Source organism: Cupressus sempervirens, chromosome 2 (genome assembly GCF_028749045.1).
Source record: "Cupressus sempervirens isolate cs-2001-9-10 chromosome 2, ASM2874904v1, whole genome shotgun sequence".
Classification (NCBI taxonomy): domain Eukaryota; kingdom Viridiplantae; phylum Streptophyta; class Pinopsida; order Cupressales; family Cupressaceae; genus Cupressus; species Cupressus sempervirens.
In genome coordinates this window covers 724,165,715-724,193,448 of record NC_143119.1, presented here as the reverse complement: position 1 = coordinate 724,193,448, position 27,734 = coordinate 724,165,715, and the positions used below count along the sequence as shown (strand labels likewise).

The 27,734-nt window shown below is 36.2% G+C and overlaps 1 protein-coding gene across 2 annotated transcripts in view; it reads left to right on the top strand.

The window, feature by feature from the left end:
* The window catches only part of LOC149575423 (chromatin remodeling protein EBS-like), a 129,812-nt gene that overhangs the window by 54,974 nt on the left and 47,104 nt on the right, over positions 1-27,734 (top strand). For both annotated transcript variants that reach the window (XM_089815163.1, XM_089815162.1), the window contains exon 4: positions 21,384-21,519. In XM_089815163.1, the coding sequence (XP_089671289.1) occupies positions 21,384-21,519 (136 nt within the window). The remainder of the gene's footprint in view (positions 1-21,383; positions 21,520-27,734) is intronic.

Sequence of the window (27,734 nt, the reverse complement as noted above, 5' to 3'; positions counted from 1 at the left end):
CATCAGACAAAGCCAAACAGGAATGGAGATTTGGGCACGAATAACCTTCAATTAATATTTGCCGAAAGATGGAGCTCCGATTTGCCAGATCCAAGCGAAGTATTACAGGCGACAGAATAGGGTGAGGGCTGAATCCCACTGAAACTGGAATAGCCAAATAGGGAAGGTCTTTCACTTCCAAAATAGTGAATAACAGAGAATCCCAATAGGAATTCGTAGTACAAAGAAATAATCCATACTGCATACCAACGACTACCTACAAGCCGTGCTTAAATACCTATCGGGGAAACCTTTCCGATGGTGTACATAGATAGTCGACAGCTACACTGTCTTACGGAAACTGAAACAAAAATGGGTCTAAGATATACTAAATCAATTGGCGCATTAACGAAAGTTTAATTAATAATTCATTTTATGACCGGAACATTATAGTCCCTCTGTCGGATGCTGTCGAATGTGCTCGCCTTCCCACGTCGCGTCATCCAATGGCAAGTGTCTCCAGCATACCAAATATTCCTTCATCGTGCGGTTCCATAGGGTCTTCTTGCGAACTTCAATGATCTCAGCCGGTTCCAAAATAAGTTTCCCTTCTTCATTGAGTGGCGGAAGGTTTGCAGCTACCTTGATATTCTATGCCACAACTTTCTTAAGGTAGGAGACATGAAAAACGTTATGAATACGATTCCCCTCTGGAAGTTCTAGCTCATAGGCAACTTCATTGATGTGGCGAACTACATGATAAGGGCCATTAAATTGTGCTTTCAGTTTTTCTTTCCCTGTTACCTTCAACGAGAATTGCTCGTATGGTTGAAGCCTGAGATAGACCAAATCTCCCACCTCGAAACTTCTCTCGATTTTGTGTCTGTCGTCGTACATGTTTTGTTGATTCTGCGCCCTTTGTAAGTTTTGCTTCAAGCATCTCAGGTTGTCCTGCCCTTCTTGCAGCCAGTCCTTCGCCTGTGGTGCGCTGTTGTCACCTAGTACGATGTTGATGAATGAAAGGGGTTCATACCCGTATAATGCTTTGAAGGGTGCCATCTTGATGGACATGTGGTTGGTGGTATTGTAACAGTAATCCTCAAGGTGCATCCATTTGACCCATGCTTATTGTTATCTCAAAACGTAGTTCCGAAGGTATCCTTCTAACCACTTGTTCACAATCTCCGTCCATCCGTTCGTCCGTCTGTCTGTCTGAGGGTGGTAACTAGTACTTGGCGACAATTTTGTTCTTGCCAACGGAAACAATTCTGTCCAGAAGATACTGATAAATCGCTTATCCCGATCACTAACAATGTTTCGAGGTAACCCGTGTAGGCGAAAGACTTCTCTAGAAAATAGATTGGCTACTTGTGCAGCTTGAAAGTTTGAGGGAATGGCGAAGAAATGTGCATGCTTCATCAGTCTATCAACAACTACGAAAATACAGTCCTTCTCATTCACCTTAGGGAGTCCAGTAAGTCCATCGAGATACGTTCCCACTTATGTTTTGGTATAGGTAGAGGTTGCAGTAACCCGATGGGTAGAGTATGTTCGGATTTGTTTTGTTCGCAAACTGTACACTCTCTTACATACTGTAATATGTCTCCTTTAAGACCTTTCCATGAAAACCTCTCCTTGAGTTGTTTGTAAGTTTTGAGGAAACCAGAGTGTCTAGCCAAAGGTGAGTCGTGTACCTCCTTCAAGATTTTCTTGCTTTAGTTTGGATTCAGGCACTAAGTATGTCCGGTCCTTATAGTAAATGATGTCATTCACCACTTTGTACTGATCATCCTGAGTGTTTCCATCTATTAGCTCATTGACAAATGTGCTTTTGGAATATTCCACCAACAAATGTGCTTTCCAGTGAACTGAAATCTGAGTCAGTAAGGAGCTAGTGGGTTTCTTGGACAAAGCATCTGCAATCACATTGTTCTTTCCCTTAACATATTCAATGTCAAAATTAAAAGCTTGAACCTTGCTTACCCATTTTTGTTGCCTTTCATTCAAATCTCGTTGCTCCAGAAAATATCTCAAGTTGTTATGACCAGTATGGAAGACAAACTTTGCACCCACTAGATACTGTCGGAACGTGCTTAGTGCATGAACGATGGCCAACATCTCTTTGTCATAAATGGAATATAGACGCTCTGCTTGTGTAAGTTTTTGACTCTCTTAGGCTATGGGGTGTAGATCTTGCATCAGTACCACACCAATGCCTTCTTGGGATGTGTCACACTCTAGAATAAATGGTCGAGTGAAGTCAGGTAAGGCGAGTACTGGACAAGTGCTCATTACTTCTTTCAACTTATCAAAAGTGCGTTGCGCATTTTCATTCCACTGGAAGGAACCCTTTTTTGTCAGATCTGTTAATGGTGCATTGAGCTGAGAGAATCCTTTTACAAGCCTCCAACAATAATTGCACAGTCCAAAAAAAACCTCGAAACTCAAAAAGTGATTTTGGGGGGGGGGGGCCAATCAAGGATAGCCTGAATCTTCTCCTCATGAGCCTGTACTCCATATTTATTGACAACGTACCCCAGGTACAATATTTCTGTCTTACCGAATTCACACTTGAATCGCTTGGCGAACAAAGACTAATTCTTCATGATCCTTAGGACTTAATCCAGATGCTTTAGGTGCTCTTCCCATGTCTTCAGATTCACAAGGAGAGTTATAACAACAACGTCATTTATGCATGGAATACTAGCTCATTTCAATTTCTATATTCAAGAAAAAGGAATAATAGATTTAAGTGATTCTTAATCAAATGAAAGAGAAACTAATCTTAACAATAACAACCATCTATAATACATAACTTGGATGTGGAAAATATAAAAGTAAAATACCCTAAATGTAGTTATCTTGTATGTAGATCTTATCCTTGAGTTGTGTAAGCCTTGGCATCTAGAAGAGAGGAGAAGCATTGTAGAGGGGTTAACCTCCCAACCGCGGACCCTTAAGTATCCACCCATAGTCTCAACTGATAAAGGCCCTCCCTACCTTAGGATCAGGCTTGTGACACCATTGTGTAGTTATTGAGCATCTTAGTGTTAGAGTGTCGGCTAGACAACCGACTAGGCTTTGGATACCTTCCATGCACCTATCTCCCAACTGCTAGCTATAATGACCTCTAGTGATCACTACAACAAGCATGCCACTAACCTACCTTGACCAAGGATTTGTGCGAGTACTATGTACCCGGTTAGCCACTGCTCAACTTGATAACAAGACCTATACAATGGACTACCATAAGCTGACTCAGTTTTGAAACACTTTTATTTTTGTTTATTTGTTACTGATTTTCTTTCTCTTACCATGCAGGTATAACTCGTGGTTCAATGCTTTATCAATACACACCCTTCATCCTGACCATGTTGGTCTTCTTTGATGAATCTCTAGGGTGATTATCTAAACATTATATAATCACAGTCAACACATTCTGCCCATCCTGGGTACATGCCTCACAAAAGATTTATAATACTTGAATTCTTGACATTTATAAGGGTGCTGTTTCTTATCTCAGAGAGTATATAGCAGATACCTTTGTATAAGCTTGCATTGTCGGATATTAATCCAACTTAAATAATAATTCTGAAAAGAAAATGTGTGTATCTAGAGTGCCACAGTTTTCTCGATCTAGAGCATATTTACAACTCTTATACAAGTGAAAATAAAACATTAGATCATATCAGATAAAAAGCTCTATCAATGTTAACATTGCCTTCTTAATTCTAGGCTCATAATGCAAGCCTCATTATATCAAACTTAGAAGCATAATTAAGCAGAAATGTTTTCATGACTTGAGTGTAATGTCACTTCTTGAAATGCTCGGTTGGTCTTAAAACAATGCTGGTGAATCAGGACCAAAGATGCTAATCTTAGAGTAGAGAGTATTACAAATAATTTCCTGATGCCTTACATGACACCTTTGTGCTTGTATCTTCCAGTAGGAAGTTTGACACCCAATGACAATTATGAACAAGAGAATTCCTGTGGTATGGTGCCACAGTGACGTTGACTCAATGTCTATGGTGGAAGAACTATCCAAAGCAATCTGAAAAAAATAGCATGGTGCATGTGACTGCAAGAAATATGAAGGATTTCACAGATGGAAATGAGGATGTGTGTGGAAATGTGTAGAACAAAGCAGGCTGTATGAAATTGTAAAAACTGCCGATAATATGAATGTTGCTCAGTATGAACCATCACACAAATTAGAACTTTGCTTGTTCGGCTGCATGCCCAGTTATGAGCAAGAAGTGTGAAGGTGGCAAGGAGTTGCAATGAAAAAACCATCGACACATATGTGACAATATTATTAAAATGGCCATTGAACATTATAAGGTCCGATGAAGTAATATAGAGATAGGGCCGCTCAAGAAAAATAATGAAACTATGGCCAAGGAGTAATAATAACTCAAACTAATGTATCAATATAATAATATCACACTATACCAACCTATACTTGTGTATGTATGTACACATATATACATCTGCACGGTATTCCAACAACGTGTCAAAGGTATATGCCATATATTAAGTGGGTGTATATGTTTGTCTCATTCGGATTTACGCATACATACATATATGTGTGGATACATATGCAAGCATATGTATATACTATGGTATTTTTTATATTAACACATGACAAATATTACAGGAAGCTTTGAGATCATTCAAATTATAAGGTAACATATCAGTTCTTTAGTTTTTAATTTAATGCTTAGTGATCTTTTCTTTAACAATACATATTTATTGACCAGTTAGTTCATGGTAGTCCATAGTATTCTTATACTTGCCTAGCTATTTACCCCTTAGCCTTGGTGGTTAGGATTCATACCTGTCAACCCATAGGTAGATTGGTGTCCTTACCCAATATTCTGTTTGGCAATGCTTCTCCCCTTCGACATGATCCCGCAAAAGAGTATTTCCATGTTAATAACATATTCCTCAATGTAAATCAAAGTTACTATAACAAGTTATCATTTTTAATAAAACATCTTAATTGCTAACCACCATATCATTTGCCATGAATTTATAACGAGTAACCAACTTTGCCATAATTTCAAGATTACAAATAATCATTAATAGTATCATAACGATTATCTAACATGTCATTTTCATATGAAATTATAACAAATAACCCTATTTCTATTTCACATGATCATATTGTTTAACTAATTTCACCACTCAACTGACTTCCCATGTAATCTCAATGGCTATTAGAACATTTTAAAATTAGACAAAATTTGGGATGTAACATACACTCCTTGTATTTCATCGTCCTCGATGAATTTCTAAACACAAAATAAAAATATTCCATTTACAACATATCTATCATTGTATGAATTTTGAATCAAAATTTATTCGGAGTTCAAGTTTTTGGAAAAAATGTGGAAATTTCTAGAAGATATCTTCATAAGCTTTCGAAGTAGCATTCTCTTCAGTGTACTCGCCCCTCTAGACATTGTACTGGGTGATATCTTGATTCCACAAGCGAAGCTTATGCACCTCGAGTATTCTGAGTGGCTCTATTTCCACCACCCTTGGCTCTCGCACGTGCAAGAGATTCCTGTCAATAACATGTTCATGGTTGGTTACATATATTTTAAGATAAGAAACATGAAATACATTATGCAATCTGGCAAGGGTTGTAGGTAGGGCAATTCAATAGGCTACAAGGTTTATGACTTCCAACACCTCAAAGGGTCACACATATCTTGGGGCTAATTTTGCATTCCTACCAAATTTGATAGTACTTTTTTGTGGTTTAACTTTCAGGAGGACCTTTTCTCCCAATGAGAATTCTCTAGGAATCCTCTTTTGCATTTGCATAACTTTTCTGTCGGTCAATTTCCTCCTTTAGCCTCTGACGGTTTTGAACTACCTATTCCTCCATCTCTAGAAGCATATCGGGCCTGAAGATGATTCGGTCCTCAATTCTTCTTCATCTTATAGGGGTTCTACACTTACGCCTATATAGGGCCTCAAAAGGTGCCATCTTAATAGCAAACTGATATGAGATGTTATAAGAAAATTCAACAAAGGGAAGATACATCTCCCGTTGATACTATTGATCCATGCAATACACTCTTAAGAGGTCTTCTAGCACTTGGTTTACCCTTTTTGTTCGACTATCAGTTTGTGGATGGTAAGGTGAGCTGATGTTGAGCTTTGTTCCTAAAGTTGAGAATAAAGTTTGCCAAAATCCAGATGTTATCATAGCATCTTTTTAGAAATGATCTTTTTTGGGACTCTGTGAAGTCGGAAAATATCTCTCACAAACTTGTGAATTATTTTTGTCACCCCATTTATTAAATTTCCAAGGATGAAATGTGCTACCTTAGTTGATCCATAAGTACTAGGATGGTATTATGCCCGTTCTATGTCATGGGTAACCCTTGGATTGAATCCATAGTGATTGTCTGCCATTTCCATTTGGGGAGCTTGTTCGGATGTAATAGTCCAGCCTCATATCAGTGCTCTGCCTTAACCCTTTGGTATTCGAGACATATTGCCACATATTCAACTGTTTCTTTTTTCACGCCTTTCCAAAAGTACAAAGGTTTTATGTTAGCCAACATCTTGGTTACTCCAGGGTGTCTTAAGGGGTGGCACAAGTCTCCCTTAAAATCATCTTTCAAATCTTTGAGTCCTTAGGTATGTATGTTTTACCTTTATATCTTAAGAGTTCATCTCTTTCTAGTTGATATCCTTCATACCTTGGATCTTGAGGATCCCTATGGAGCAATTGATGAACCTCGTTGTAAAGGTAATCTCTTGGTAGGCACTGTAGTACTTGTTCCTTGAACCTAGTGTATGTATTGCTACCATGGTTGAAATATGTCTTCGCTGACTTAACGCATCAACTACTTTATTCTTTTTACACTTGATGTAAGTGATCTCAAAATCATAATCTGCTAAGAATTTTACCCACCTTCTCTAGCAAGCATTAAGGTTGGGTTGGGTGAATAGGTACTTCAATCCATGATGGTCTGATCTGAGTTCAAATGGATTCCCAATTAGATAATATCTCCACATCTGTAGAGCATGGGCAATGGTTGCTAGCTCCAAGTCATGTGGTGCATAATTTTGTTTATAGTATTTCAACTTCGTAGATTTATAAGCAATGACATGGTCTTCTTGCATAAGGACATCCCCAGTCCTTGCGATGCATCTGTTATGACCATTTAATGACCCTCAGGATCTGGTATCCTAAGTATTAGTGAAAAAATCAACTTATCCTTTAAGTATTCAAAGGATGCTTGACATTTTTCAGACAAGATAAACTTCTTCCATTTCCTTTGCATGGTGGTGATGGGGTGTGTTATCCTAGAGGAATCCCTAATAAATTTCCTAAAAAAACTTGCCAAACCCATGAAGCTCCTGACTTCTGACACATTCCTAGGCACTGACCATTCTTTGATCGCTTAGATCTTGGTGGGATCTACTGCTCTTCCTTGGCTGATATAATATGCTCTATTTATTGGATTTCCTTATGGTAAAAAGAACACTTCGATAGGTTCCCATACAACTTATGTTCACGTAATCTTTTTAGCACTATCTCAAGATGTTTCTCATGCTCTTCCTCGTTCCAGGAATAGATGAGAATATCATTGATAAACACTAGCACAAACTTGTCTAAACAGTCCTGGAATATGCTATTCATGAGATTCATAACAGTTGTAGGGGCATTAGTCCAAAGGGTAAAACTGTGAATCGTAGTGCCCATAGTAGGTTCTGAAAGCGATTTTGTGAATATCCTCTTCCTTAAGCTGAAGCTAGTGGTAACCCAATCTCAGGTCGATTTTGGAAAATACCAGTGCTCCCCTCATTTGTTTGAATAAATCATTAATCCTGAGGAGTGGATATCTATTCTTGATGGTGACTTTGTTAAGCATTCTATAATTTATGCATAGCCTCATAGTTCCATCCTTTTTCTTGACAAATAGTACTAGGGCTCACCAAGACGAAACACTCGGTCAGATGAGTTTCTTGTCCATTAAATTCTGAAACTGCACTTGTAATTCCATTAGTTTGATAGTGGTCATACGGTATGGTGCTCTTGAAATGGGCTCTCTGCCCTAGGTACCAAGTCTATGGTAAAATCAAATACCTTAGAAGGGGGTAGGTGTAACAAATGGATTTTCATATCGGAAACAAAGACAGTTAAATAAAGAATTTCCAACATTCAAAGATAGACAACTGAAATCCTTTTCATATGACATTAACTGTTTTAACAATTAACTCAAATAACCCTAACCATATCGATGTTCATCTGGAAATAGCTAGTTTAATGATTAACTGAAGATAACTGTATCCATGATCAACTGAAATAACTAGATTAACGATTAGCTAAACATAACTGTATTTATGATCAACTGAAATAACTAATTTAACGATTAACTGAAAATAATTGTATTTATGATCAACTGAATTAACTAAATTAATGATCATTTGAAAATAATTATAATTATGATCAACTGAAAGTAACTAGATTAACGATCATCTGAAAATAACTGTATTTATGATAAACTAAAAGTAACTAGATTAATGATCATCTGAAAATAACTGAACTGTCCTTTCTATATACAAGTAAAGTAAATGCTTATCAAGAAAAGAAAGAAAGAAAGAAAACATACAAGTATCATCTGGAGGATCTTTAGTTGGTTGTGCAAGCCTCGGCTTGGTGAGAGGAGAAGCATTGACATAGGCTTAACCTTCCAATTTTGGACCATACTTATCCCCATAATCTATTAAATTAGAAAGACATCTTGGTGTTTAGAATGTTCGCACAATTATGAAACGGACATGCTTGAATAACTGGCGCCACTGACATCAAGTGATTATTAGATGGCAAACATGCCTATAAACTACCTTGGCCAAGGATTTCCGATGGGCTCAACGACCCAATCACCACTGCTCGACTTGACAACAAGTTTCATTATAAGGATGAGCATGAGCTATTAAGATTGATTTATTTATTTTGTTTTAAAGTATCAAGTCTGATTTTTATTCTCTTTATCCTTGCAGGATTTCATCTCACCTCTTCACCTTTTCCATGGGTAAACAACTAGTGAGTCTTAGGTGTTTCGGATTATTAGAGCAATTGGCTTTGTTAATTTATGGAAAACAATTGCTTCGAGCATTTCACATTCTGTGATTAGAGACTTACAAAAAAAAACTCTCTGTATTTAACTTCCATTGGCTAATAATTTATGATTCCATGACTTGGTACTTTTCTATGAATCATAATAACATTTTTGAATATAACTTGCAATCTATTGTTACAAAATTGGAAAGCTTTATTGGTTATGAAAGCATTATAGCAACATGGAAAGATTGCTCATTCACATGACCTGGTATTTGCTTGAGCTTTGCTGGACACTAGATATCTGCCCTTATTCAATTGATCTCTTAGCGTATAAAGGCGGCTTTTACTTCAGAAGGAAGAAATATGTATGACATGTACAAAGACGTCAAGACTTATATTTGCAGAAAATTCCGAGTTGACAGAGGTTCGAAGGTTATGAAACCGAAACTAAGAGCATGGAAATTATGTGATAGAATGAGGGAAGAGTCGGGTTTAAAGATGGAGCCGATTAGAGTATGACAGTTGGGTGGAATTTTAAAGGATGTCTGCCTTCCATATACGACTTCAGCTTAAAGGAAAGAGTTGTGCCTTCTTGGCTTCTGTAACATAAAAGATTATTTGTCAATTCAAATTTGCCAAGTGTTAAATCGATTGGAAAGAAAGGAAAAAAAATAAAAGGGATGGAAGAAAGAGTTGGAAAAATTATAATTCGGTTTATTTTTATAATATATATTTACATACGTTCATGTAAATATATCAATGGGGTTACATCATTTTATTAAGTTATTATAATATAATGGTGACATTTCATTTGTATATTTATATGTACATATATACATATATATTATAAGATTATGATGAAAGATCAATTAAAAGCCCTTGAGGTACATTTTATATTTTAATTAGATAATTTTATGTTTTCTTAGATTATTTTCTTAATAGCTCATGCAAGTCCCTCAAATGTATCATGTGTTCAAGTCGTTGGGTCCTTACCAAAGAAGTTTAAGGTCATACCTGCCAATCTTGATGGTTGAACTAAGTGAGCATCCCATTCCGATGATCTCGTTTAGCAATGCTTCCCCTCTCTTCATCTTCTCCTGCAATCACCCATGAAAACACTTTCGCTATAATAACAATTCTATAATAATTTCATGTAAACATTTTAAAAGACTTTAATAATTTAATCATAATTTCAAAATTAAGCAACTGCTAAGATTAAATAACAGTTGATAGTTAACGACCATCTTCATTAACAGTTAATACAACGTATATAAATAAATACCTATTTCACGTGATCATGAAAGAATAATCCGTTAAATCTAACGATTATGAGCAAGTTTAAAATTAGGTCAAAATTTTCGGATGTAACAGTAGGTTAGGAAGTTCCTCTGGAAATATGTCCTCAAAATACTTAAGATGTGGATACTTGTCTTCGAAGGATCTTTCAGACTTCCTCGAATCTCCTCGTTCTCGAAAATGTAATCATCCTAATAGGTGGTCTCTAATGGTTCCATCAAGTCTTCTATCTTGACCGCAAAGATTTCACACCCTTTTCTTCTGCATCTCTTGAGTTGCATGGTTGAGATTTGACGAGGTTTTACCTCATGCATTATTCCTTGAATGCTCATGGGCTTTCCTTAGTCGTCTAGGCATTCTTTTGTCTTTGCAAGACAATCTACCTTTGCTTTGTTCTCATTGAGCCAATTTATTCCCATAGTGATATTGTAGGACCCTAGACGTGCTACGCACAAATTAACCTTGGTAGAGAAATTTGGGAAGTGTACTTGTGCCTCAAATAGGCATTGATCTATCCAAGCCTTTGATTGATTTGCATATTCAACAGTCCAAGGTTTGCCCATAAATCGTGTTTTTTTAATGAAAATCTACTTAATACTTTTGGAGAGATGAAATATTCGATGGCTCTAGTATTAATTAAAATAGAGATGGGGTTTCCATAAATCTTACCAGGGGTTTCTGTAGGGCACAAGTGCTGCTCTACCTGTGGGAGATGCAAGGTTGCATGTATATTCTGCTGAAAGACGACCTGTTGAGGAGGTAAAGGAGGTCTAGGTTGTTGGTTAGAGATGCCTTTATTGGGACACTGGTTTGCGTAGTGGTCTCTGCCATATGTGAAACAACATTTAGGCGGTCCTTTCCTCTCACTTCCCCTTGTTGCCACTGCCACTGCTGGAGTTACCTTTAAACTCTTTATTGTTATTCCCCTTGTATTTAGTTTTGTTGGGCTTAAAGTTTTCAAAACTATTTTTGTGTTTCCTTGAGTCAGAACTATTGGCACTCCAATTTGGTTTCCTTTTGTTATTGCGGATGGAATCATCCCTCTTAACCTTTTGTTCCTATCAAATGACCCTCTAAAGAGCTTCCTCCATGGTTCATGGGACGAGAACAACAATTGCTCCCTTGATCCTGTTTTTAAGCCCCATGACAAATATCCTAACCTTTAAGTTCCTATGTTGCTAATATGGAGGAACATACTTTAGTAGTTGAGTGAACTTCTCTGAGAACCCGTGAACTGTTAGATCTCCCAGTTTAAGGTTCTGGAAGTCCAGAAGCTTCTGGTCATAAAAAGTTTGGTTGAACCATCTGTTCTTAAAAATAGAGACAAACCTATCCTAGGTAACATCGGCAATCTTAATATTTAGTTCTATCTTGGTGTTTACCCACCAAGTGGCTGTCTCTCTTGAGAGGTGATAAATTCCCCAAACTGCTTTGGAGGTTTCAGAGAAACTTCTGATCTCGAAATACTGTTTGATATCGGTCAACCAAGCCTCTATAGGTTCATCGGATTCAGAGCCAAAAAATTAAGGGGGCTTAATTTTCTTAATGTCAGTTGACAGATCATTGACTATCTCTTTTTTCTTTTGCTTTTCGGATTGTGTTTTGGGAGTTTTGGTTTGCTCTACACCATGAGTAGATAACGCTTGGTCACTTCTAGGAGGGGGAGAGGAGTGGGTATCTTGTCCGTGCCCAAGTTGAGCCACCATGGCATTCATTCTTTTCTCCATATTTTCCATCCTAGTTTAGGTTTCCCGCAAGACTTGAACCAACTTATCCATGGGGTTCGAACAAACGAAGTTTCGGGAAACAGAATTCTGAGGGACAAAATCTTGAGGAATGGTCCCATTGGACATCTCATTCTCTATATTGTTCCCGTTGTTTTCCATGGTGTTTGTTTTCCTGAAATATACATTTGGTTCCTTTATCAATATTATGTTTTCATACATATGCTCAGGATGGGAGAGAGGATACAATTATTTGTTCGAAATAAATTAAATACAAAATGCCATTTGTTCTCATTATCATAGAAATATTTCTCTTGTTGCAACTGCAACCATTCATATTTACAAAATTTCCTCTTTTGAGGATATAACAAAAATAGCTTAAGATAAATCTTTAAGGGAATTAGACACCCTATTCCTTGGCATTCTGTCTGTTTCCTTCCTTGGGTGTATCTCGCCCTTTACAAGGTTTATGATAAATCATGAGTGGATTTGTTGTCTTGGCATTGCAGGCCTTAATGAATTTGGTTCTCAAAATTGCTTGCTTGGCAGGAGTCCACTTGACTCTCTCCTCAATCTGAAGTAAAGCATGGGCTAAAGTTTCATCATCCTTGGGTATGGAGCAGAGAGAGTAGTTGTACTTTGGCATGTTTTTAATTCAATAGAAGAATATGGGGTGGCAGGATTTCTTTTGAGTAACTCGGGTGTATATCCTGTTTTTCATTTAACACTTCATTTTTTAGTTTTCTAGCTAAGATAGTGATGAGCCCAAGTTTCAGTACTGAACCCAGCGCCTGATACCATATGTAACATGCTGAATTTTCCAACCTATTTTAATGGATTAAAAATAACACTCCCTATCAGATTCACAAGAAGGACTAACAACAACAATGTCATTTACGCATGAAATAATGTTTCATTTCAATTAATATATTCAAGAAAAAGGAATAACAAATTTAACTGATTCTTAATCCAATGAATTAGAAACAAATCTTAACTATAACAACCATGTATAATACATAACTTGAATGCCGAAAATATTGAAGTAAAATACCCAAAATGTAGTTATCTTGCATGCAGATCTTATCCTTGAGTTGTGCAAGTCTTGGCATCCGGAAGAGAGGAGAAGCATTGCCAGAGGCTTAGCCTCCCAATCGCAGACCTTTAGGTATCCCCACACAATCTCTACTGAGAAAGGCCTTGCCTACCCTGGCATTAGTTTTGGGACACCACTGTCTAGCCACTGAGCATCTTGGTTGAGTGTCGGCTAGATATCCAACTAGGCTTAGGAATCAAGATACCTTCCATTTGCCTATCTGCCAATTGCTAGCAACACTAACCTCTAGTGATCACAACAGCAAGCATGACACTAACCTACCTTGGCCAAGGATTTTCGTGGGCACTATGTACCCGATCACCCACTGCTCGACTCGACAACAAGACCTATACAATGGACTACCATGAGCTAATTATTTTGAAACACTTTTATTCTTGTTTATTTGTTACTGTTTTTCTTTCTCTTATCATGTAGGGATAACCCGTGGTTCAATGCTTTATCAATACACACCCTTCATCTTGACCATGCTGGTCTTCCTTGATGAATCTCTGGGGAATTTGTCTAAACATTATATAATCACAGCAAACACATTTTGCTCATCCTCAAATTGTGGCTTACAAAAGATTCATAATACCTGAAATTTATTCTTGACATTTGCAAGGGAGTTGTCTCTTATCTCAGAGAGTATATAGCAGATGCCTCCTATAAGCTTGCACTGCCAGATAATAAACCAAGTTAAATAACAATTCTGAAAAGAAAATGTGTACATGTAGAGTGCCACATTGTGCTCAATTTGGATCATATTTGTGTAAACATTATATAATCACAGCAAATACATTCTGTTCATCCTCGGACTGTGGCTTACAAAAGATTCATAATACCTGAAATTTATTCTTGACTTTCGTAAGGGAGTTGTCTCTTATCTCAGAGAGTATATAGCAGATACCTCTTATAAGCTTGCACTGCCAGATAATAAACCAACTTAAATAACAATTCTGAAAAGAAAATGTGTATATGTAGAGTGCCACATTATGCTCAATTTGGAGCATATTTACTACTGTTATGCAAGTGAAAATAAAACATTAGATCATTTCAGATCAAAAGCTCTATCAATGTTAACATTGCCTTCTTAATTCCAGGCTAATAATGCGAGCCTCATTATATCAAACTTAAGTTGTTGGAAATGATTGAAAAGATCATGAGGGAAATTGTATATGGAACTGGTTAAAGAATGTTCTCAATCATTGTTTTGTCATTGATGTCAAACTTGCTACTTGCAGGAATGACAATTGCTTTAGTGATCCAAATACTATCAATTAGTTGATTGACAAGGAGGAGGCAATCAATAAGATGTAAGTAAGAACACTTAGAGAAAGGTTGAAGTTATGATGTTGTAATGAAGTACAAGGATCAGCTAAGCCATTGATGGAAAAGTGTATTGATGACATACTATAAGACACAGAGAATGGGCACACTGAAACATATCAAAGATGTAAGGTTTTAGTGAAGTTTTTTCTAAAGCCCAACTAAGTTCATTAGAGAGAGGGAGCCGAGCAAGCTAGTAGGTGCCGAACAAATTTCTAGTTGAAGCCGAGCAAAACCAAGTGTCGAGTAACATAGAGATGCCGAGCATCAGTAACCAATAGTTTCGAGTTGCTGCATTATTTCGAAAATCGAAGATTCGCCAGATCTAAGCCGACAAGGTTGTTATTTAGAAGTCTGTGAATTAAATGGAAGATAAGAATGATGAGCTGGTGGCATAGAACACCATGTAGAACGTTTTTGGAGAATATAACTGGACTCTAGACGAAGTTTCTAGATAAGAGCAAGATATGGGATAGATACATTGTATCCAACCTAATCCATTTGAAACCCTAAAATTGGAGAGGAAGAATTGAGCAGAAAAGGCAAACCAAATTTCTATTTAAGGAGTCATAAGGTCATGAAGAAAAGAGAGAGAGGCGGTCAAGGATGAAAGCATAAAGTGCTGAAGGAGGTGCTAAGGAGAAAGAGAGCACAGTTACTCTGTTTCAATAAGAAGACCCCAGATATGGATGCATTGGTATGCTGAGTAAGAAGACTCAAGGAGACGAAGCTTGAGAGGAAGACAAGCAGTCAGAGCTGAAGTGATTAAAGCCAAGCAAAAAGATTGAACTGAAAGTGTGATCTGAAATCTGCAAAGTATGTTGTAAGTTATATCAGATCAAAAAGTCATTATCGTTACTCTCTAGCCATTGTAACAGTTAGTTTAAATCCTATGGACTTAGGTTGGTTTAATAGCCATGAGGTAAATCCTTTAACAAGGTGACATTCCAAGTGAATGTTCTAAAGTCCTTTAACTAGGCCCATTCCTAACAGTTTGGTGAAATCCTCTAACAAGGTTACATTTAACAATGTGTTGTAAGCCTTTAACAGGGGAGGCTTTTAACAGGGCATCACTTTAGAAGAGTGAGAATCAAGTAGCATGTTACTGGTGGTTTTTCCCAAATTGGGTTTCCACGTAAATCATTGTCATGCGTTGATCTTGCATGTTTTATCTCTGCATGTTGATTTACTGTAATTTGCTAAGGATGATTGTTTTAAGCTTGGATGGATGAAAAGTTTATGGGCTCACTATAATTTGAGAAAAAGTTTTATTAGGGCATTTGGACCTTGAATAACTGATTCACCCCCCCCTCTCAGTTATTCTAAAGAATTCTAACATAAGTTGCATCTAAGCAGAAATGTTTTCATTACCTGATTGTAATGTAGCTTCTTCAAATGCCCGGTTGGTCTTAAAACAATGCTGGTGAAATAGGACCAAGGCTGCTAATCATAGAGGATAGTATTGCAAATAATTTCCTGATGCCTTACATGCCTTCAAGCTTGTATCTTCCAGCAAGAAGTCCAACACCCAATGACAATTATGAACAAGAGAATTCCTTTGGTATGGTACCACGGTGATGCTGACTCAATGTCAATGTGGAAGAACTATCTAGCTCAATATGGAAAAATAGCACAATGCATGCAATTGCAAGAAATATGAAGGATTTCATAGGCAGAAATGAGGATGTGTGTGGAAATTTGTAGAACAAAGAAGGCAGTATGCAATTGTAAAAACTCTGCCAATAATATGAATGTTGCTCAATATGAACCATCGCACAAATAGATGTTTGCTTGCTCGGTTACGAGCAAGAAGTGTGAAGGTGGCGAGTGGTTACAATACAAGAGCCATTGGCGCATATGTGGCCATATTATTAAAATGGCTATCGAACATTATAATGCCTAATGAAATAATATAGAAATAAGACCGCTCAAGATAAAATAATGAAACTATGGCCAAGGAGTAATAATAACTCAAACTAATGTCTCAATATAATACTATCATACTATACCAACCTATACTTGTGCATGCACGTACACATGTATATACATATGTGTGATATTCCAACAATGTATCAAAGGTATATGTCATATTTAAAATGGGTGTATACTTACGTGTCATTTGGATTTACTCATACATATATGTGTATATACATATGAAGTATATGTAGATACTATGGTATTGTTATATTAAGATATGAAAAATATCATAGGAAGCTTTGAGATCATTGAAATTATAAAGTAACATATTAGTTCTTAGTTTTTAATTTAATGTTTAGTGATCTTTTCGCTAATAATACATATTTATTGACTGGTTAGCTCGTTGTAATCCATAGTATACTCTTGCTTCGCTAGCTATTTACCTCTTAGCCTTAGTGGTTAGGATTCATTCCTATCAACCCATAGGCGGATTGGTGTCCCTTACCCAATTCCCTCTCCAGCAATGCTTGCCCCCTTTGACATGCTCCTGCAAAAGAGAATTTCTACAATAATAGCATATTCCTCAATACAAATCAAAGTTACTATAACAAGTAATCATTTGCAATAAAACATCCTAACAGCTAACCACCATTTCATTTGCCATGAATTTATAACGAGTGACCAACTTTTCCATAATTTGAAGATGACAAATAATCATAATAATATCATAACGACTAACTAACATGTCATCTTCATATGAATTTGTAACAAATAACCATAATTCCATTTCACAAGATCATACTATTTAACTAATTTCACCAGTCAACTAACTTCACATGAAATCTCAACGGCTTTATGAACATTTTTAAATTAGGCGAAATTTGGGATGTAACAATTAGGCTGCTGCTTCAATGAACAAGGTTAGTGATGCTGATCTTATTACCAATGTTAATCGAAAACCTTTGGAGAAACTTGTTCATTAGTTGATCAAAGGAATGGATAGAAATTTAGAATTATTAGTTAATGAGTAGTACCATTTTAGCATGGTCCTTTAGGAAATTGAGAGGATAGTGTTGCCAACATGTGGTCTTGATGATGAAAGTACTCCAAAGTATAGTGAAAGAGTTAATGTTCAATTGCGGCTTAGTACCACCATTGAACTTATCGAATTTCAGAATTTCTTCCTCTTGGGGTTGGGGAGCATTCAAGGTGTGGACAACATGTGGGTTGTGCCTATAGTATGGAGCGAGGATTGAGTAGTAGGGTTGTTCAGGTTAGCAAGCTGCGACTGAATTTGGGCAATGTACTACAACATTGTGTTCAAGACTGCATGACCGGAGGACGTAGGGAGAGAGATTTCCCATGCCAACAAAGACATATTTGGTGGCTTCCCTAACTGCAATTGCATAAACTGCAAAGAAACAGAGCTATTAGGTAGATGAGTGATGTATCCCAAGGGATTTTGGGGAATCTTAGCTCTAGGAATGGTGGGACATGCATGTGGACTTGGTCTAGAAGATAGAAAACTTGTGCTGGAATCCATATCGACTATGTGCACCAACAACTTAGGTACCAAGACATTCATTTGGGGAACAATGATGTCTGAATGTGTGACCTGAGTTGAAGAAGTAGCGACAAATAGGATGACACATGTGCCTCCACTGTGCTAGTCAAAATATGAGCAACTTCAACCCTTTATAATCCGAGATAAGCATCTTTCTCAGATCCATGATAAGAGAAGCTGGTTGTGGTATTATGTTTTCACTGTAAAGCAACCCCTCAAAGTTCCTTTCCTGTAGTGTTGAATCTGATCGAAGATTTTAAGTGCTTGCTAATGGTTAACCAGAAGAGAAGATTAAAGAGGGGTGTTACATTTGTCTGGATCTTGTCAGTCGATAAGGAGCTGGAGATTCGAATACTAGGCCTTGAACTCTTCACTATGTGTCAAGAAGTCATTTGAGTTGTAAAGCTCATAGAAGAGTGTTGCTATACACATGCAGCTTAAAAAAGGAGCAAGAAAAGAAAGTCCAAGAAGGTCATAGTTTTGCATTTAAAAAATTGAATGCTTTTCAAAATGAGGAGGTGAGTTGACATTGGGTTCACCAATATTGTAGAGTAAAATCAAACCATTACAAAGTGTAATCAAACTCCCCAAGGACTCAAGTTCCAATTCTCCACTCAGAACAATCTTCAAGTTACTAGGATGTTTGAGTTTGTTCACTATTAAGAGGAGAGTGTACTAAACTAACTATTTAACTATTTGGTTCACATAAGACAAAAGTGTAGGTCACAAAGATCTTCTAAACAACATCGCAAGCTCTCTGGCTAGGATGCATGTGTAGGTTGAGGACGACAATGCAATTTGCAAGCATCCTGAATGGACAACCAACAGAAGTTTGTACCAGAAAGTACAAAGTGAGATGCACTCTATTTTGGAATGAAAATGATAATATGCAAAAAGAAAAAAAATATACAGAACATGAAATTTAGTAACAAAATGACAGAGAAAGCAAAAAAATGTTTTAGTTGGGTCCACGAATAAAGCTCCTGTGAACATTGTGATCTTCCTCCCTAGGACTTGTACACAAGAAGCCAAGACAGAATGTTGTTCTGGTTGTGTTTAGAGGTTTGCCTAGATTAATTCCTTGATTTGGTGTTTCCACTGCCATGGACAGCCTATAGACATGATTGCTTGATAAAATGGATGGACAGAAATAACAAAAATAAGACTAATATGTTAGAACAACGACAATAGATCAGATAACCATTGAGTCTAGAGAGTTGTCCTTCTTCAAATCCCACAAGTGTAACAACTTGCTGGAATGAGGAGAGGTAACAATTTCCAAGTCGACAAAGCTTCTCTGGTTTACAATAGTGGAAGGTGGTGGATTGACATGCTTAAGAAATGCAAGAGAATTGTGAGTGGAATCTTCACAGTACAATAGAGTGGGAGAGTTTTCCCTGAATTCAGGAAGAGAAAGAAATGAGGCTAAAATATCAGTTTTAAGGGATTAGCCCGTGTTCCGACATTGGTGCAAGTCTAGAGTGGCATTACATAATCAAAATGTGCAATGTCCCAACAACCAACTGCAGTTGTGGATATTCACAGGACATTAGTACTGTACACATGTTTTTGTGGTGCGGACACATCCGAGCACAATCCGGACCTAACAATTAGGTAGCTAGGCATGACGGGTGGCAAGGAAGGTTTGTAGTTTAAGGTTTGATTATTGTCTTTTAATTCAGCTAAAGAGGAGATCTATGTAGTGTGAAATTTGCACGGGGTGCAATATATGACATTACACACGGAAAGATGACATCTCACATTAAAAGGTCTAGGCCATTTACAATACGATCAAGAATAACATCAGCAATAAGTGAGTCCACTATACGCAAAGGAGGAATCCAAGCACGTCAACATCAAATAACATATTAACATTCAATGGACTCTTCACTCTAACACGGGCCTCACCACTGTAAGCATAGTGGGAAAAAGTGATAAAAATTGAAACCAGCAATCCAAAGTTCAAACAAAGGTTCAGACAATTCACTGATAAAAATAAGTAAAATGAACAAGTTCCTCTATGGCATCTGTTTGAGAGTTGATTTCCTCCTTGTCAGTGACCCTCTTAATAGGGTAAATGATGATAAGTCCAATTGAAATGTAATCTCATACTATGATAAATTTGGATTTTTTTGTATCTTTTTTTTGCATTTACTAATGCCTTTATTTACATTTTAAAGATTACTTGTATACATTCATATTAGAGGTTACATTTATAATATGAATCCCTGAAATGAACTAGCTAAGCATATCTTTTCTTTTCATTTGTCGCTTAGAATATAAGGAAGCTCAGTCCGGTCAAAACCATATTTTTATTGCTTATGTATGTTGAAGATGGTAGCAGCGATAGAGATCTTCTGATCATACCTGTACCAGTTGTTTGTTCTTCTTTCTGTTCTCTATGGTGATATGGTTCGCTGTCAAGCTTATCTTATTATCATATGTCTCCTGTATGCTGCCGAGACATGTATTGATGTGTCGTCTCATAGTCTATAATGTTAATGTGCCTGTTTTATTTATTCCTGGTATCATTTATATTATGCGTACACTGTTTTTGGGCCATGTCTTTTATTCTACCTGGCATCCTAGAAAGCTGTTCACTATCACCGTCTATGCCGGCAACCTCTTTTATTGTAGTTGACGGTGGATGTTTATGATCAAATCGTCAGTTACAAAGAAGACATTGTCCATGGCTATTCTCGTTCAGCTTTTGTGTATTCTTTTGTTTGTGGCAGTAAGACCAATTGTCTCCAGCTTTTAAGTATTATTTTTTTATTTTACATAATCATTTTAATAGTTAGTGAATGTGAGAGTGGTGTGTGCAAGAGTGATCAGGTTTCATTTACAGAGCTTCAGCTTAGCAGTTTTTATGTAATCAGTAGAGCTATATTGGTATCTTTTGTATAGCCTATTAGTGCTGTGGCAGAGAATATATTGTGCGCCTTCAAGATTGATCGAGAGTGCATTAAGTTGTTCATTTCTAGTTTGCAAAGCTGAATATTTTATGAGTTCATTTACTGTATCTGTGTATTGTAAATAAATTCTCTGATCATAGATGATTATTGTGTATTGAGGATTCGTTTTCAAGGACATAGATTTTGTAATTGATTTGAAGATATTAATAAAGGATTGGCTTTTGGTGGGCTGGTTGTTTCCCTCATTGAGGAGGGTTTTTCTCGACGTATTTTGGTGATCTTTGTTTGCATTGTTATTTACATCTCAGTTATTGCATTTTTATATACTTCTTGTTGTAAATTCAACAATGTAGGCAATGCTTTTCATATGCAGCTGTCCAAGGTTGTGTAACTATCCTAAAAGTTTTCTGATTTGAGATGTCTAGACAGCTATTCTTATTTCATACACTGAATTGGCTTTGTACCTTATGTTTAGGTATCATCCTGCATGTATAAACCTGACCGCAACTCGACTTAAAACAATTGAACATTTTACATGCCCAGATTGCTTAGAGGAGGCTCAGAAGAAACCGCGAAATGGTACAAGAGATTTCAGTTCTCTTGATACAAAGGTATATATTCTAATGCTTAATTAATTTTTTAGTACAGTGATGGTTGGAAGAATAGAGGTTTGTTTTGACTAGCACAAGTAAAGCAACTATAACTTAACAACAAAATAAAAATGTAGCATAATTGACAGTTCTTGATTTGTTAGTGTATTGACTTCCTACTTCTCTATTGCTAATCTTTTATTAAGCTCTTAGATATCATAGGGATGATACTTGGCAAAAACGTGGCAAGCTGTTTTTGATTTGGAGCGAGTGAATTTTTTTAATTGGTTCTCTCTTTCGGGCAGACTTAGCTGTGGTGACAGTTGAGAGTTTTGGTAGGCTTGTGAATCTTGGTTGTCAGACTCAGCCAAGTCTGAAAGTAGCGGCTCCTTACTTTCCAAGACTGTGACTCTCAGAAGGTGCATGTGGAGTCTGGACTATCATACTCAGCTGAGTCCACAAGTCGAGGCTAGACACTCTCTGAGATTGGCTCAGACTTACCTTGTTGAGACTCAACACAACTATTTATTCTTATGATTTGAAGCTTGAGCTTATTTAAAGATAAAAATCGCAAAATCTTAGCAAGAATCTATGTCTTCTATTTCCTAACAAACCTAGAATTAGATATAATTGGCCAAGGAAGAGTTCAAATAAGCGTAAAGAAATGCTGAAAACAATAGAAGACTTGTCATAGGGAACTTTTTAGTTAATAGTTTGTAATGTCCTCAAATTAGGAGTACCCAAATTCTACCCTGGATTACTTTGTTTTGCATCTCTTGCTCTCTCCCACATCCTGATGATGGATCATGGAGTGATTTGAAAGGTTGATGCTAAAAATACAAACATAATCGAATCCAGAAGTTAATCACTGTAATTGTAATCGATTGTGGAAATTTGATATCTCAGAAAGCAAGTAGGTTTGAGAGATACCTTTTGCCTCGATTGAGACCCTGCAAGCAAGTTTGGAATAATTTATAATCAGACATTCTTGAGTTAGATTGCATGGATCAGATTTAAGATGTCTCGACTCTCAACCATAAAAGTGATAAGGTAGGGTGGCTTGATAAGATATCCTAGTGACACTCTATCCTAGGCCCAAGAGTGGATATAACACCCCAGTTGGCCTCATGTGGCCCTTGCCATCCATATGAGATGGCCTAACTAGTGTTGTATCCTATCACCGTTGTCCTCAATCTTGTTACTTCTATCTTACCTCCAATCATTGAGCATCCATATGCATTTGTTCACCATGATAGAGGTCATGAGGAACATTCACTACAAGATGCCTCAATATTCCCTTTTTCCTAAGCACAAAGAAGTCCCTTTCCCCCCTTGGGCTCGATGGGACTCATTAGTCATATGCCATAAGGTGGCGTGCTTAGAAGGTGACCTCATCACTGTTTTCACACATGTTTTCGTTTTTCTAATGATGGCTGGTAATGGAAGTTCGAAAGTACATATAGCATTTCACACAGTAAATCTTATAAAATATTCTCGAATCAATAAGAGGTGTGCAAACTATCTATACACGTCTGTATGTGTATTTGTAATGTCCCACTTTCCCAGAATAAATTTTAATAATAATGAGTTTAAAAATAAAATAAGATTAAAGAAATACAAGTAATAATTATAATAGTAACTTATTAGTAAAGAATTATATAATTACAATTTATTAATCTAATAATAATAAAAAAAGATGATAGTAATATATGATCAGTTTAATATATAAAAATAATAGATCAATATAATTAATGACATTCATAAATAATCAAGGTCATCGGGAGACGGGGAGACTTTGAGGTCTCCGGTACTGGTACTGGTATCGGTACGTCAATTTTTCAAATAGGAGACGGGGGTACTTGGAGATGGCAATTTTTTTTTAATAATTTTTTTTTAATGTTTAAAGAGTCTAATACTAAAAGTAAATACAAAATTTGAAAATAGTAATACTGTAAGACTAAAGTAAATAATAATAGTAATGTCACATTAAAAATAAAAATAGACTCATAGAGTCAGAGATTTCAAAACTCACATGATCACAATATTGTATCTCATAGAAATATTTGTTTTTCAAATATTGCATATGATCACCATCATATCAGATTGATAATCGCTGAGATTATCATTACATATTCAAATTTTAAATTCAAAAAAGTATAGTTTGATGCTGAATTGCCGATATGCAAACAAAAATGAGCACTTTGTACAATAAACAAAAAACAGAAATATATCTAGTATTAGTATGTCGATGGTACTATCATCTACTCCACAAGGTTGTGATCATCCATCTCAAGGTCTTCAGCTATCATGCGCTCCAAAAAATCATCACTCTCCAAAAATATTTTAAATGATTTAATCATTTAAATTGTTGAATAAAAATAATTTTTTAAAAGTGTTTCTAATGTTTTAAAAGTTATTAATTTATTAAATAAAATATTTTAAATGATTTAATCATTTAAATTGTCAGTGGTCTTAATTTTTGTATTAAAAACATTAAAATGAGGGCTAAAATATATAAAATTATTTAATATTATATTTTACCAAGAGACTTTGGGGAGACTTCACTTTTTGGATTAGGAGACGGGGAGACTTCAGGAGACTTCGTCATGAAGTCTCCAACCTTTTTTGAGGTCTCCGGAGACGCGAAAAGTCTCCGAGACGCGTCACGCGACTTTTAGGGGGGGAGACGGGTCTCCTGGTAGCCATGTAAATAATATAGCATTAACAATTAGATAAACATATAATTATCAAAAAATATATAATTACAAAGTATTATTAACAACAGACAACTAAGTATAACGTATCATCAATGTTATTGTGCAGTGACCTCTAAAATAATTTCCGATTTATATTTAAGTTGCAGTGGACTTTTCTTTCTCAGAACTCTCATTGCATTAAGGCTTTCGTTCCAAATATGGTTCTAGACTAAGTTGCCGATACGGGTACGGGTACAGGTATAGGAACGTTGGTACGATACGCTGGTACGGCAATTTTTGGGGGGCAGTTTGGGTACGTTTGGGTACGTCCATAAAAAAAACATTAAAAATTATAACTATATAAATATTTGCAGGCTTAAAAGTAAAAATAAGATTAAAATTCAGAATACGACAGATCATACATGTCGAACAAACTTAAAACCGACAAACTCAAAACTGCAATTAATATTAAAAATTCAAAATGTTTCAAAACATGAAATTTTAATTTATGACAGTATTCAATTCAAGGTTCATTGGTTCAACATTAAATTAACACACTTAGTCATTACTAACTACGTATTAATGATAAAGGCATCATAAAAGATAATCAACAGCGACATCAACATCAAAATACCACAGATCATACATGCTGAACAAACTTAGAACTGTTATTAATATTAAAAATCCAAAGTATGTCAAAACATAACTGTTATGACAGATTATTCAATTCATTGTTTATCGGTTCAACATTAAAAAAATACACTAGGTAATTACTTATTGTGCATCAATGATATAGGCATCATATAAGATCATCAACATCAACATCAGCAGTGACATTAGATGATGTAAGTAGATTAGTATCACGTGCAGCCCCACTGCTACTTGCATTAGGAGGACAGTGGCTACCCTGTTGCACATCCAGTAAAGAATGCGTGGCAACTGAAAAATCCAAATCAGTTCGCTCCGGATCTACATCCCAAAACTTTATGCCTCCTTCCTTGTACTCATTTTGACTATGAGTAAGAAGGTGCAAGTTGGAATGCACATAAACTAGTTCTTCTGCCTTACTTGCAGCCAATCGATTGCGTTTCACTGAGTGAATGAAAGAGTATGTACTCCAGTTTCGCTCAGATGAGGACGAACTAGCAACCTATTGAGACAAAGTGTGGAGCATAGAAAATGCCATTCAACTTTTAAAGTTAATAAGTTTTGTTATTTTTACAAAATTTAGAGAGTGCAATAGAAATAAAAAAACTTACTTGTGATAAAAGTTTGATTGCAAGATTTTGGAGGTTTGGCGATGTATGACCATTAAGGTACCACCAAGCATGAGCATCCTTTGTAGACTTGTCACGAAGAGCAGAAGCACTTTGACCATTGGAAGCTACAAAATCAGCAAACTCACTAGTAACTATATTCTCCATTTCATGTTCAGGGAAGAGTTTTGTAAGTGCTTTCCTGCACCCTTCACTTACTTCTGCATCTCTATATGGTGGTACCCTTGATGGCATAGCAAGAATGTCATCACTATAAAATTTGGGAGTCAATGCAAATGCAAGAAGATGAAGTGGGGTGGTCATTTTATTCCACCGCTCAACACAAATTGTTTGCACCTCTTTGAAGAAAGTTTCTTCAGGATCTTGCTCCTTTTCATTGATGACATGTTTCATTTTCTCATGCATTGAATCAATTCCATCATATACCTCTCCCAAGCATGGATGATCCATGTCAGTATAACGAATCATACTCATGATGGGCTCAGTGAAACTAAGAAGATATTCCACTCGTTCCCACCAATTGTCATCTAAGATCATTCGTTTTACATTTGTAGCCCTTTCAGTACTAGATTGCCTCCACAGTGACCAACTTTGACTAATAACCATACTAGCAAGTGACTCTCGCACCTTCAGAAGTCTCCTCAACACAATTGTGTTGGATGCAAATAGAGTCTCAGCAACCTATTCAAAAATTAAAAATTAAGAACTAAAACTTGAAATACAAGCTAAAGATGTGCTAAGTTTAAAAAATAAATTCATAATTATTGAAGTGAAATACAAAAATCAAAAAATAAGAACCATACTTAAAGTATTTCAATTACCTTTAGCAACTCCAATTGTGAAAATGATCTAAAAATAGCCTGTGACATGTGATGGTTTGTGATGAACATTTGGATCTCTTCAGCTTCTGCATAGGTTTCTTTGATCCAATTTATTTTCCTACTCAACTTTTGTAGCATAAGATTGAGAGAGTGCACTGCACAAGGTGTCCAAAATATGTGTTCAAATCGCGTCTCAATCAACATGCCTGCAGCTTTACAATTCTTTGCATTGTCTGTTATTACTTGGACAACATTTTGAGGGCCCATATCTTGAATACATTGTATAAGGATGTTAGCAATAAATTGTGCATCCTTGACTTGCCCTTCACAATCTACAACTTTAAGAAACATTGCCCCTTTAGGGCACACTGCAATCATGTTGATTAATGGACGATTTTTGGCATCCTTCCACCCATCATAAATTATTGACACCCCTGTTCGTTTCCATGAATTCCTAATAGGAGTCAATGCAATGTCTATACTTTTTACCTCCTTTGCTAGTAAGGTGCTACGCACCTTCTCATATCCTGGCCCCATGTACCCTTTTGGAGCCTCATTTACTTTTCTCAACATATCTTGCCAATATGGTGATCGCACAACATTAAATGACAAACCATTTGCATATAAACATCTTGCAACACTTTGATCTGCAATTTCCCTAGCATCATTCTTAAATGCATTCTCTAATGGCCCCTTGCTTCTCTTCACATTAATAGGTTCTTGAGTTCTACCCAAAAATGGGTGGCTCTCTACTACAACATCAGGAAAGTCATAATGAGATGGAGGCTTACTTGATCTCTTCCCTTTCTTTAAAGGATGGTTTGTGCCACGAGAAACTCTTGCATCTGCTTCCTCTTGCTCTCTAATATAGCTTGCTATTTGCTGAGGCAGTAATCCATTACCATCCTCTCTTGGACATGCTTTGATACCCTGTTGGGGAATTGCACAAAGATGGGCTTTCACACGACTATATGAACTTTTGTACCCCACATGACAAAAATTGCATATCCAAACAAATGTTCCACCCCCTTTTACTTGTTCTATCATTTGAACATATTTCCACAAAGGTGAATTTGGATCAGTTTTGAAGGTGGGAGATGAAGCGCTAACATCAACATTAGTTGTCATTATCCTGTTAACAAAAAATTAAAATTTTAAAACTAACATTAGATGGAGAGGTCAAATATTTGATCAACTATAAAAAAATCAATTAATATAATTATAAATTTGTATTTAGAAGTTATATTTTAATAACAAGTCTATATTATATTAATATTATTTATTTAACACTTCTATTATTGATTATTGATTATTTATTTATTTAATTAATTAATACATTAATATCCAACATACTAGTTTAAATTTTAAATTTTATTTTAAACTAAATATTATAATTAATTTATATTCCAACCATAAAACTATTAAATATTTAATAAATTTTT